We start from the raw sequence: 14,180 nt of genomic DNA, 5'->3' as shown, positions 1-14,180 counted from the left end.
AGTGGAGCATTTCCCCGAAAATTCCATAGAATGTTAGAATGAGGTACCGTATTTTCTCGACCATAGGGTGTTCCGTATTAAAAGGCTCATTTTGGGGTGATATTTTTTTATTTAACACACAAGGGACACCTCATTATTGGGTGCATGAAAAACATATGCTAGCATGCGCGCTAGCGTGACAAAAACTGAGTTCAGAATTTAACAAAATACTCACATTATTCTTAATCAATCCACAAATCCACCAAAATACTCATCATCTGTATCTGAATTGAACTGTTGATTTCAGGTCCCCATCAAACATGGCAGATTCCCTTCACAATTTTGTTTAACCTAACGCACACACTGGATCGAAATTCATAGCTACTGGGGACACGCTCCTAATCACACAAAACTTTCTCCCTTTAAGGTTCTCATGCCGCTTTCACTTACGGCCCCCTTTTCAAAAACTGCTCAGTCAGACGGACACATTTTGGTACTCAGTCCACACAATAGGCACACCACATTATGAGACACACTGTCCATTTTGAGAAAATGTTTGACTTTTAGAAGGGAAATATTCCAGTTTGAAATGTTTTGCCAAAATACTATTGGTAAATGGGTATTATACTTGTATAGCGCTTTTCCACCTTTGAAGGCCCTCAAAGCGCTTTACACTATCTAAACATTCAACAGTTAGAATTTCAAAGGTTTAGATTCAGGTTTAGGAACAGGTTAAGATTTTTAAAAATATTCACCTGAAATTCACATATCCCTAACTTTTTGTAGGTCGTGTATCGGTAGAAATAAAATTGACTGGCCACCGCTCCAAACCGCTCATGTCTAAAGTCAGCTGTGTTAGCCTTGTCCGCCTCTCTAATGAGGACCAGCACTATAGAAAATGGATGCACAGATAAGAGAACTTGAGTCCCAGTGGTATAAAAGCTATTAGCATTCAAAGTTTATTCAGCCTCACTGAAGTACAGTTAATTATTTTATTATTAAGTCACGCAAAAGCTCCCATAAGAAGCCTTGCAGTCCTCCTCGTCGAGTCCTTGTCGCCAGGAAATCATGGTTTTTGTCATTATGGTCCTCTTCGTGGTGGCGAGAGAAGGATTTCCAACAAAATCTTTGTTTGCGCAACATCCTGCCTCTGTTGAACACACAGCCCTGGCAGTGCAGGATGAACAGCCGTGTGTGGTCACCTGGCAATGAGGGGGCAGTTTGGCTCTCGCGGCAATTTGCTGCTCCATCAGATGGACAGAGGTCGAGCAAAGGAGAGAGTGAAAGATGCTTTAGAGTTGTGAGATGGACCGCAGCCACCAGCGGAGCACACGTGATGCGTCTACTGCGACGTGACTGCAGGCTTTCTATTACTGAAGACCTTATTTATACAAGCGATTGTGATTTCCCACAGTTTCAACTGCAGTGTCTGTTGCATCAATCGCCACCGTAATCATATTTTGACACCGGGTGGAAGTTGACTGCCAAAATTATCGCTGCATGTGAAACCCTGCTCATTTCCAGGTTTGGAGGATACAACACACAAAGACTGCACTGAGATGGGTAATTTGCTGAGTGTGTTCTGAGTGGGGCTGCAGGGTCATGGCAGCATGCTCTCAGCTCTCTTCTAAACGAAGAGAATGTGATTGGAGACGCCATGACAACAACCTTCTGGCTCTGGCGGTGCACACTGTTCTCCGGGGAAATTTAATATTTTCTACAAGAAAACTACGTAAACGAACAATAACATGAGAGCACCTAGTGACCTGTTTAAGGTCATGTTTCAGTAGTTTGGATTTACAGCTTTTTTGAACTCGTGTTGAGTTGAAACTCAAGATCATGCTTGCCTTTCAATATTTCTTTCTAAATTTACGTAATGTTGCATTAAAACATTTTCCTTTTCTTTGCACTGACCTGTGTTTTTGTCTCTCATCAGAGGGAATCCACAACATGACCATGGAGTCCAACTCCATATCCATGCCCATGTCAGACCCCAACGCCTGGGCCACTGCCATGAATAACCTGGGAATGCCTCCAATAGGTATCACAGGGCAGCCTCTGATGCCAGGTACCACAATACTACAATGCACAAATACAATACAAACCTGTGAACTGGAGCACAGATTTTTTCACATTTTATTTATTTGGTTTTATATAGTGCCTTCCATAATGATAAGTTCCCCTGATTTAACTTCTAATAATTCAGCTTTTTTTTTTTAAATAATATAGACCACAATGGGAAAAAGAATCAAATCCCCCAAAAAATCCCACATTAAGGAATCATTTTCTAAATCACCTGTTTCACAATTATTGGCTACCCGTGCAGTTACTCATTTGTACAAACTAATTTTGCCAACAAAACAGCACCTAATCTTCTACAATGTTTCTCAAGTTGGTTGAAAACATAAAAGAGGGATCTCGACCACAGTCTATCTTCTCACAATCTCTCTAAATCATCCAGGGACTTGGATCCTCTCTTCTGCACTCTCCGTTTACACTCAGTCCACAGGTTTTCAATGGGGTTGAGGTCTGGGGACTAGGCCATGGGAGGAGCTTGATTTTGTGTCTGGCAAACCATTCATGTGTAGATTTTGCCAGACAATGATGACGCATCTTTATCTTCTGAGGTCAGAAGGTCAAATTTTGTTTGAAAGTCCTGGTATTTCAAAGCATTCATGATGCCATGCACCCTAAAATAGTTCTTAGGGCCTTTAGAAGAGAAACAGGCCCAAATCATCGATCCTCCTCCATATTTTCTAGTGGGCATGAGGTGCTTCTCCCCACACTCATCTTTTGTGCTGTGCCAGGGCCACTTAGTATTTTTTGCCAAAAAGCTCTGTCTTGATCTATTCTGACCAAAGCACATGGTCCCAGTTTAAGATCCAATACCACTTAGCAGACTCCAAACATTTGCATTTGTGATTGTGTGCCTCCTAAACAGCTTTTAGGAACATAAAAATTACCTGATGGTAGTTTGGTAGATTTTGTGATCCCAAATTGCTCCCATTTCATGCAATTTTTGACAGTGAGAAATTCTTCTCTACTTCCTGCTGACTCTCTGTGGTGGCAAAATAAGCATTTGTGAAAAATAATTATTTCTTACTGTTGGATTTTTCCCCCAATAAATGCAGTTCATTAAAGAATTGATATTTTTTCCCCAATTATGAGCTGATATTTTCAAAAAATATATAAGTATTAGAGGCTGCCAGTCATTATAGACGGTGCTGCATGTTAGTGCCGCAACGATTAATTGATTAACTCGAGTAATTCATTAGAAAAAAGAATCAAATTAAAATTTGCTTGTTCGGGTATTCGTTTAATTAAAGTGGCGTTGTAATTGTTAGTTTTGAAAGTGCTTGCTTTTAGTTTTATTGATTTGGTTGGATACACTGCCCTCTAGTGGCAACAGTGAATATGTCATTACTCACTTCACATGGCCGAATCCAGATGCTCTATGTTAAGACCAACATAAGCTAAGTTTTTGTTTGAGCTAATGTTTTTTTAATGCATTAGTAATTTACTGTATAAGTATATTTAGCCATTTTTTGTGGGAATATGTGCTTCAACCATTTGTTAAGAGCATTGTAAAAAAAAAAAAAAAAAAAGTTAGCATTTTATATGTTGTTATACTTAGGTCCTCATTTGTTTTTGTTTTTTTTACACCATTTGAGGCTCAGGTCAGGCGTGTTAATTTTTTATGTTGTTAGATTACTCGATTATTCGAACTAACTCGTTCATCGTTTAATCGACTACTAAAATAATCGATAGCTGCAGCCCTACTGTATTTATTTAATTATTCCATTGTGGAGGTACTTATTAGCAATGAAATAATCTTGTCTCATTCTTTCAAATGGTCAAAGCAATCCTCTGAAGTATACATTTAGGCTAAGATATGAGTCAACTTGCCTGTCCTATTTTTTTGTTTGTTTGTGAATGTCTACTTTTTAACAGTCATGTAAAAAGAGCAGCTCTTTCTTGAGTTGCTCTTGAGGTCAGAGCACTTTTATTTTCCTTTGTGGGGAGTGGAGTGAGTTCATTTCCTGTGTAGTTGCATTGGTCATGGTGTGAATGTTAAATGAATGGCTAAGTCAGCTAAAATGCCCTCGCTATCCTACAGCAAAACCATTAAACGACTGTGGCATTTGCCTTTAACATTTACAGTTGTCATACATTTGATATTAAAGTGTATTGTTTTAGTTGGTTTATCAGGGCTCCAGACTAAGATTTTGTACTAGGAGCACAGTCGCCCCTGACTTAAAATTTTAGGGGAACAAGCAAAAGATTCAGGGGCGACAACTGTAAATCGACGTTCAAAATTTCCTATAATTTTTACCGTTTAACCAATAAATACTTTAATAATAAATGCATGAAACTACAAGCTTCTGAATCTATATTTTATTCTCTATCAGTTTTGTCATCAACCAGTATACTGCTTGGAAATTAGGTTAACGTGGGAATTTTGTTCTATTTCTGTCACTGTCACCTGGTACTACAACTAATCAGCAGCAGATTTATTGATCGTTAAATCAACTGCAAGGACACTGGCTAACCGGGAAAATGACATCCACACGCCGTACTTTGTGAACACGGAGGAGAGTATCATTTTAGCAGTGTCCAACCAGCACATACTGTAAAATACCTCTCGGCATGATTTCCGGGACATAAATTGAGCGTTGCTTTCACGTTCAGAAGCGGGTGTGAACACCAGTTAACATTACAAGAAGGCAGAGAAAGGGTAAACAGCGCAGGCTCGGCGATGCTTCCCAGTAGCTCGCTATTAGCCGGCTAGCTTATTGAGCAGCGTTTTCACCACTGGACCAGTGCCACTAATAAATGTAAGTTATAAGAAGAATTATGGTGTGATCGGTGTTACCAAAGGGAAGTGATATATGTCTTATCTTTTACTTCATTTTATTAATATGACGTTATAATAAATGTTTTTGTATAGTTGGGTATTTAGGGGTACTTAAAGGGTTAATTCCAATTTACGCAGAAATTCGGATGACGTCGCCAGCGTAGGAAGAGAACTCGTTCGTAACCCGGGGACTACCTGTAATTGGTTTATCATCTATTTCATTTTTTCTTTGTCTGTTCTTTTTTTTTTTTTTAAATACAGCAAATTTCATTTCTGCTAAGCAACACGAAAATGGGCAGAATCGTAATCACATTGCGTAAAGGAGGCAACTGTAAGACAGTCATATTGTCAGTCCCGCTCTAAATGCCAATAACATTGTGCCGAGTCATAGTACGTTGTAAAAGAAGTGATTTATCGACATGTTGGAAACTTTTGCCCTGAGGCATTTGCTTCCAAGCGGCAAATATTTTGTTGAGGCCGCCTGCCTCGCATGTACAGTTCTACATGAGAAAAGACCATGAGAGCGCGTGCAGCATTTCTTCATTTCAATATGTAAATTGGTAATCATTTAAAATGTTAATTAAAAGTGCAAACTATTTTGAAGAAACATTTTCACACGATCTGAAAGAAAAGAAATATGTATTATCAGTACATTGGGATCTTGGATTATGAGTGCCCCAACTAATATGGTTTTCAATGTATGTCACTAGGTCAGTGTTATTATTTTTCTCGCTATATTTTGCAAGCAAAAATTTTAGTTACGAGAATAGCTTTTTGCAATGTCACAGCTCAATTGAAATGAAGAGGGGATGCACAAACATTTGAGCATTGAATACCTATTAAGGATGAGCAGACACATCCACACACGCAGGCTAACCAGCTGCCCACTAGGTCACTCATGATACCACTTTAAAAGACACGTGTTTAAAATCTGCATTATAAAAAAGCACATTTATTGAGTGAAAAACTGGTTTCAGATAATGTTGAAGCAATTAAAATCAATTACAATTGTATTTTTTTTTAAATGTGTTTTTTCAAAATATTTAAATCTAGGATTTTACATTAAATGCCGTTTCAAACTAGTGGGCGCCGAGTGTGAAGGGTTCGGTGGCAACCCATTCATTGTGTATGTGGGAGGGAACTTCTCGGCAAAAGTGAGCGGCGGCAATCGTTTTGGACAGAGCAGTAAGTCTTGAATGAATTTTCGCCAAAGGGCGTGGCGCCAATTAGAGACTATTCTCACAGCGCCGCCGCTCTGACGTCAACAATGCATCCAATAGCAGAGGGGCAGGCGTACTTATACCTGTGCTATCAGGCTGTTTCGGCGAACGGATATACGCATATCACAGCCGACGAAATCTTGATAAATGGACTTTTTTAAAGTTTCACGAGCTCTGGGACACTTAGAAAATTACTCTCATATCTCTCCTTGCTAAGCTAAATGGTATCTCGATGTGTGTTTGTGTGGAATGTAGTTCACGAACAACAACAAAAACTTCTTCTCACCAAAACTAGTAAAACTTTTCAGTCTTTACACAGCTATATCATGCACCCTACTTCCTAAAAGTTGATGTTTTCTTGTCCAGCAATGGAAAATAAACTCATTGGTGCTTGGACTATAGTAAATATGCTTGCCGCTTTTCACTTCCTGATAGTGTCTACGCCAGGCTATGTGGCTACTCTTGATTTGCATTTGCCATGGACCGCTCTTCACTCTGGGCTGACACTAGTGTGAAAAGGCCTTAAGGGTAAGAGACATATCATCTAACCCTAGCATGGAGACAAAAGCAGAAGGTAGATACCTACCAAATAAATGAAGCGCATTGGGACTTGACGTCAAGTTTAATGTCAAAAAGTGTGTTGACTTCCCTCTCCTTCTCAACTTAAAGGCCTTTTTTAGTGTGTGTATAAGAAAGCTTTGTAACTTTTATTTGCGGTTCAAACAGGTGTCGCTAATGGCATTAGCGACGACATCATTAAGCCCTGCCACTGCGGGAGCATGCTACGGCACAGGGAGCAAGCCTGCACACCTGAATGGATCGGAACACTTAGCAATATAATGAGTAACAGCTGTTTTTGTTTTTACAATCAAATACGGTCTCTAAAATTCCAACTTGAAGCCTTGGCTGCAACTACTTTGTTTCCTATCAGAGGTCATTGTATTTAATACGAAGTCCTCTAAGGTCAATACTAAATTTCGTTTTGCTCTCCTTTGTCCTCATTACAGAATATTTCAGGCAAATACGTACTCCCTCCCAGACAGCACGCGCTGTGTCAAACCCTCGTAGAGTGCAGTCTGCTGGAATATGGCCTTAAACCGTCACACGTCAAGACTTGCGAGGATTAAGCTTGATAAAATGCTACCTTACACTGAGGATTGTCATGAGAACCCTGAACGGGTAGTTTGGCTTACTCCCACATTGTATCTAAAAGTCTGCTGAATGGGCTCCAGTTAAACAGCCATGCTAATGAGGACAAGCGCCGTAAAAGATGGATGGACGGACGGATGGACGGGCGGTGGGTGTTTGGGTGGGTGTTTGGGGTTGGGCGGGCGGATGGATGGATGGATGGATGGATGGATGGATGGATGGATGGATGGATGGATGGATGGATGGATGGATGGATGGATGGATGGATGGATGGATGGATGGATGGATGGATGGATGGATGGATGGATGGATGGATGGATGGATGGATGGATGGATGGAAATAAAGTCTTGTAATTTTTCCCTTTCCTCTACTGCACAGTAAATTGCTTATGTTTGTTTAATGCGTTAGTTTATTACAGAAGCGAAAGGGGGGGGTGGAAATTAGCTCGGCATTGGATGTCACTTTTGATTTATATAAAGATAAACCAGTAAAGCTTTTTCCAGAGGAACCAGCATCAGAGCCTCTCTTGCCTACACGACAGCAAGTTAGGTCTCGTTTTTGCACAACTTGTAACACATGCACAGTCAACTTTGTCCGCCTCTGCAAAATACCACTGTCTTCAAACTTATGCTTCAGAGACAGAAAACTATCACAGTGGGTGCCAAATTAAAGGTGGGCAATGGAGGATTAGTGGCCAAAAATGGTACTGCAACTATATCAAAAATATTGACTACCACAAAATGCCCGCCCCTTTGGGTAGCCAGAATACCACTTCACATTGGAGAACCTACAGGAAAATAACTTTAAGTGGCAAGCGACGAGTCCTCTGCAGAGGGTACATCTTATTTTCATAACTTATGTCTAGCAAAATAAATAACAAATATAAAATCAGCACATACTACAACTGGGCTAAGTTGGTACACGAAATATTAATAATAATAAAATAATAATGATAATAAGGTTTAAAAGAGCCATGATACGAGGTTCAAGTTACTTTACATCACCATGACTGAATCGTGGGAGGGCTACTTTTCTGAGTGTATAAGCACACTGGTATAGAAATATATAATTTGGTAATACATTGACAGCATCCATAAAGACAATTTTATTGCACCATCCATTCTAATTTCAAATACTGTCTAAATATATACACACATAAAGACTTATCTTTGCCCCGGTCAATTGATCCACATGCTAAATAACGTAGCACAACCACGCATATGTTTTCATAGACGAAATTACATTTTACCACACATTAAAGAAATATAGTAAACCTCAAATGTACAGCACATCACCTGTCGAGGAGAAGCCGTGCAACTTCAGTGTCTGTCATTATTTTTTTCCCTTCTTTTTCAGTTGTCTCCATTCATCAAAAGCATCTCCAATGCATATCCTTGTTTTGCTTCTCTTGTTGTCTTGGGTCCTTTGAGAGTTGTAAAGGCTTTTTTTTTTGCTTGAGTGGTAGATACAATTCAGACTGTTTGTTGGCGCAGCCTCAGTTTACAGGACGAGGCGTACAGAACTGTGGCAACCTGGACAAAGACTGGAAACTGGTCTCATGATTGGCCAATAATGAACACGAAATCAAAACAAAAACAAATTTGCATGTCGCAAATCGTCTTTTAAAGTGGGAAAATCACCACTTAACCATTAAGAACTCTTTTGGAAGTATTTCCAAAAAACATGTTTCTTTAATGTCAATTGAAACATTGTGGCCATTTCATAAATAATTGAAGTACAAATCCTACATTGTCTACCTTTAAGTAAAGTTCAACCAACTACCACTTCTACACAGTCCAAAGATAGAATGACTTGCATTCACCACGGTGTTGTATTGGGGCACTTTTAAACTTTTCTTAACGCTATGACATCAAGTACCCATAACGAGGTACCTGAGACAGAGAGAGGAGAAGGAGTGAAGCTAACATGTCCCAATAGTAATCAATCTCTTTTTTTCGAAGCTGACTTTTTAAAAGCAAAGGTTTCAGGTATTCAGTGCAAATAGTCAGAACAAGGTAATATCATGATTAAAAGATATTCTGTGCCACAAGGTTCAGTGTGCCCAAATGCAGAATACGTATGTTTGTGTAAATAAAAGCAGTACATTCTAACTATTCCATTTGCAGTGATAAATTACATATAGTGTGGTATAAACAGTACATAATTTTGGGTTGGTCGTATTGACTGTGAACGGGATAAGGCCAGAGATTGTCCGGATGAGTGTTGAAGAATTGGTTGTGGTTTGTCTCTGTGAATCCAACTTGTTTTGAAACCCAGACACAAGTCAGAAAGGGATAATTATGCTTGAGTGGAGCGTGCTGCACAAGCACATTATGTTCACACCCACACAATCCCTACAAGAGTGCTAATCAGGCAAAATTAACAATCCTATTTTGAGCATAACATGCATTCACACAGTGTCATGCATCAAGTCGAAAAGACACAAATTAACAGTTGAAATGGAAGTACCGACAAATTTACTCACCTGCTGAACATTTACTACAGTTTCCACACTGTGTGGTCCTAAAAACATCTCCATTCACATAAAAGATCATTTTTAAAAAATCTGCATGCATATGATAAGATAAAAACAACCCAAAAAAAGTGTTTGCCACGCCACTGAAGAAAATACAGTGATTCCTCAATTATCGCGGTTACTGTGGACCAAAACCGGCCGTGTAAATTGAAACCTGGGAACTAGTGTCAGCACCCCCCCATTTTTAACCTACATTATTTTTTATATATATAATAGGGATGTCCCGATCCGATCACGCCATTTTTCTGAGGATCGGAATCATGTGAAAAGAAATTGAATTGAAAAAAATATTTAAAAATATATAAATATTTGTATTTCTGCTTCATGCTCATGTAGCATCACACCCTCTCACCCTCCTTCCTGCTAAGCAATTGAGCCAAGTTGTTCAGCTTGTGTTTGGTACTTAGTTAACGATGATTGACAGGTTTGCAGCTTTGATCTTGCCAGAGAAGCTTGGTCAATCAAAGGCACAAATGTGTCAGTCATCGTTATACTTGCATAGGTGTGCTGTGGCAACTCATTGTGTAAGTGAGAGGCTTTTCTCTGCAGTGTCAGTGGACTTACTCAACGAAGCATTTAATAAAGACAAGCATTTTTCTACTTTATTCTTGTTTTTAAAAAAAATCACATTATGAAGGCGGCACGGTGGGACAGTAATATGTTTGGAACTTTTGTTTATTTATTTATTTATTTATTTTTCCATATCGGATTGGAACTCCCTATCGCCAGGTTCTCAAATCAGGTGACTTGGACTCCAACTCGGGTGCAAAAATATGTGATCGGGACATCACTAATATGTAATATCAATAGGTGTATATAAAACCCTATAAATGCATGTTTCATTTGGACATTAAAGAATAGTTTGAAACGTGTACATGAAATATTAATAATATAACATACAACTATCGATTCGTTCAGTCCATAATGACGTGCAACAGACACATAGCTATGGACTACCTTAAGCATGTCCAATAATTTAACTTTGTTATCCACTGTCATCATTTTTCCCTCCTTCAGTAGAGGGTTTAGCACAGGGGTTGACAACCAAAATGTTGAAAGAGCGATATTAAGGCCAAATAACAAAAAACAAATATGTCTGGAGCTGCAAAAAATTAAAAGCCTTATATAAGCATTATAATGAAGGCAACACATGTTGTACAGTATGTATCTATATTAGCTATATTAGCCTACTATCAAAATTACTAAGTTGGCTATAAATACATAATGAGACTTCATGATTAAGTGTTAATTTTCCCTGCAGTGCATTTTATAGAGCAGGGGTAGCCAACTCCAGTCCTCGAGGGCCCCTATCCAGATGGGTGTTCAATGTGGATCACATCACACGACTCATCACAGAGTATGCTGCCGCTGAATTAATGTCCTTGATTTGCGGATTGGTGAAGTTGCCTACCATTTTTATGGCCCTTTCCTTCACTGTCTTTGTGCGAGAGGCATATATTTGAGTTTCTGTATTATCTCGGTTTTGTTTTTGAAGTCTGCAAATAGGTGTTCTGATATGTTGATGAATGACTCCTTCATTTACCAGTCACCATCTGTGAACGGTTTTCCACGCTTTATTTATCCCGGCTTGCAAAAACTTGCAGCAGTAGTGGAGTTTGGACATGCAATTCACTTTTTAAATCTATTTTTGCACTCCTGTAATTTCACCAGAAGTAATGTAATTGCACTTACTGGCTGCAAAAGTAGTATGCCTTCCCTGCAAATGTCTTTCCACATTACTCCTTTTGTGATTTAACAACTTCTCACTACAGAGCAAACATTCAGAAAATCTTTCCGCATTGGCAAAGAATGCAATTCAATCGGCCCAAGAAACGTAGAATTCTCTGTTCTCCTCAGTTTTTTTCTCGTTTCCTCTTTAGAATCCATGTCCCATCATACTGCATAGCCGACTGTTTGTATACAACAGCCGCCCCGCTGATCGAAACGTGCGTCGCAGGCTATGACGCAAATCTTCGTTGACAGAAATGTTGAAATGTAATAATTATAGTACACATTTTTACAGCATTGGAAAATGTTAAGATTGATTGTGTCATGTTTGTTCTCCTACAGAAACCATGTTAAAAATGAAAAATAGATTTCCCTCCCCCATCTCTTTCCATTTTCAAACATTTTTGAAATGCTCCAGGTAGCCACTAGGGCGGCGCTATAGAGTAGCATGCAGCTCTCAAAACAAGGGTTGCCGACCCCCGATTTGGCGCAAGGATCTCCAAACTATTTCACCTTGGGCCCCAGTGGATGCAGGATTACATTCCAACAAAACAAGATGGCACCTTATCACCAATCTGGTGTCTTACAAGTGTAATCAATTGATTGAATTCAGGTGCTCCTAGTTTTAGCAGAGACGTGATTGGTTAAACTATCTGTGCTTGATCGGTTGGAACAAAAATGAGGCCCCACAGCGGCCCGGTTTGGTGACCTCTGATATAGAGGGTGGAAGACGTTTAGGAACCAATTTAAAGGGTGTCACAAGCACTATTTCGCACAAAAGGCACAAGAGAACAGCAAAAAGTAACACGCGGCGAGACTAAGCAACACTAAAGAACAATGAATGTGGGCTTCCTTTGCTAGGTATGGGAGAGAAGCTGGGTGAAACGTCTCGGCCGATCAGCTTGCGAGATTCCTGAATCGGGAGGGATCTGTTAGTGGGGGATGCTCGCCAGGGAATTAAATAGGTGGGTTTTGAGTTTTGCAGGCTTTCCCTGCTTTCTGATAGAGCATGGGAACTTTCGCGCTATATTTTCTCCATTTTGAATCATTGATCACTTTTTTTTTTTTTTTCTTCTTCAAATCTGCGATCCTCTGAGGGTGCCAAAGTTGAGCCCCAAAGTAGCGAGGGATCACTGTAGATAGACAGTACTTGTAAAGGGACAGTAAAGCACACAAAGGCTTCTATCGCTTGAATATGTTTGGAATCAAGTATTGCACCAATTATTCCAAGTGCAATAATGTGTATATTATGTGCAGCTATCACTATTCTCCACTTGAGCTGGGGCATTCTGACATTCGACTGTAGTAGCTGTTGTTTTTTTGTGTTTGGCTTTGATAAGCGGGGCCTGGTCAGTGAGTGATGTGGTCATCAGAGAATTAGTAGGTACGGTAGTTAGCCTACAGTTGGCCTACAGCAACATGTGCTTGAATATGCCCTAAGTTGTTTATGAACAAAACAACTGAAAGTGCACCAGCAACTGTTTCTATCCTTGACTAAATGGAGGACCATTAGGCAACATTAAACACTAATCATCTATAAATGACATTGTGTTGGTGATTGCCACATGTTTTCTCATCCAATGTCACTGTGAAAATCAGCTTCTATATTTTATTTTGAGGTGAGTTTCCTCTGCAGGGTGTCCGGGCTATTCCTTCGGGATAGGGTGAGAAGCTTGGTCATCTGAGAGTGGCTCAGGGTAGAGCCGCTTTTCCTCCACATCAAGAGGAGCGCGTTGAGGTGGCTTGGGCATCTAATAAGGACGCCTCAATGGTGAAGTGTTCCAGGCATGTCCCACTAGGATGAGGACTCAGGGTCCACCCAGGACACGCTAGGGAGACAATCTCCCGGCTGGCCCAGGAAAGCCTCGGAATCCCCCTCGAAGGGTTGGACAAAGTGGCTGGGTTGGACAAAGTGGCTGGGGAGAAGGAAGTTTCACCTTCCCAGTGACCTGACCTCGGATAAGACAGATGCGTGGATGGATGAATGGATGTGTTTTGAGTTATAAGTGTAGTCACTAGAGGTGCACGATAATTATCGGTCCGATAATAGGAATTATGACGTCATCCCAATAAATCCGATAACAATATGTTATCGGGCCTATTAATAATATTTTTTGGCTCGGTGTCGGATTGGGATGTGTGCATTTGTTTTCACTCCTGTTTTGCCCGTAGGCAAAGTTTTGTTACTGTTCTAGAGGCCTTATTTTTCCTTCACTGAGTTATAAACCTTACTATGGCAATTAGCAAATGTTTGCATTTTACAGTGTTATATTTACAAGTTCTTGAGAGGCCTTTTGGTTATTTATAGGCTTGCTGTTCTATAATTGCCAGGTTAAGAAAGTTGTTTCATGGACCAAGACGACAAAAGTCTCCTTTCCTGTTGCACCAAATGTTTTATCTGCTGACAAAGCACAATTCCTGTTGGGTTTATGTTTGTTTTAGATCAGTGCTCATTGTTCAGGGGAACACATCGTCAATGATATTGAGTGATTGATTGTGATTGACTCAAATTATATTTATTTGAAAAAATTAATATGGGCACTTTATTTGAAGTTAAAACTGTTTTTGTCTTTGTTTTATTCATTGTAATAATGTTCATTTCATCATGAAAATTCTGGTTCAGTCAAAGGCAAATCTATGCTGAATCAACCACTAGTATATTTTACCTACAGGTGTTCAAAAACTCAGGTGAATATACATTGAAAAATTATG

General features: G+C 39.7%; 1 protein-coding gene across 5 annotated transcripts in view; it reads left to right on the top strand.

The window, feature by feature from the left end:
- The window catches only part of enox2 (ecto-NOX disulfide-thiol exchanger 2), a 388,688-nt gene that overhangs the window by 252,193 nt on the left and 122,315 nt on the right, over positions 1-14,180 (top strand). For all 5 annotated transcript variants that reach the window (XM_057849987.1, XM_057849983.1, XM_057849986.1 and 2 more), the window contains one exon: positions 1,916-2,047. In XM_057849987.1, the coding sequence (XP_057705970.1) occupies positions 1,930-2,047 (118 nt within the window). In that variant the 5' untranslated portion in view covers positions 1,916-1,929. The remainder of the gene's footprint in view (positions 1-1,915; positions 2,048-14,180) is intronic.

Source organism: Corythoichthys intestinalis, chromosome 11 (genome assembly GCF_030265065.1).
Source record: "Corythoichthys intestinalis isolate RoL2023-P3 chromosome 11, ASM3026506v1, whole genome shotgun sequence".
Classification (NCBI taxonomy): domain Eukaryota; kingdom Metazoa; phylum Chordata; class Actinopteri; order Syngnathiformes; family Syngnathidae; genus Corythoichthys; species Corythoichthys intestinalis.
This window is presented reverse-complemented; position numbering and strand designations above follow the sequence as displayed.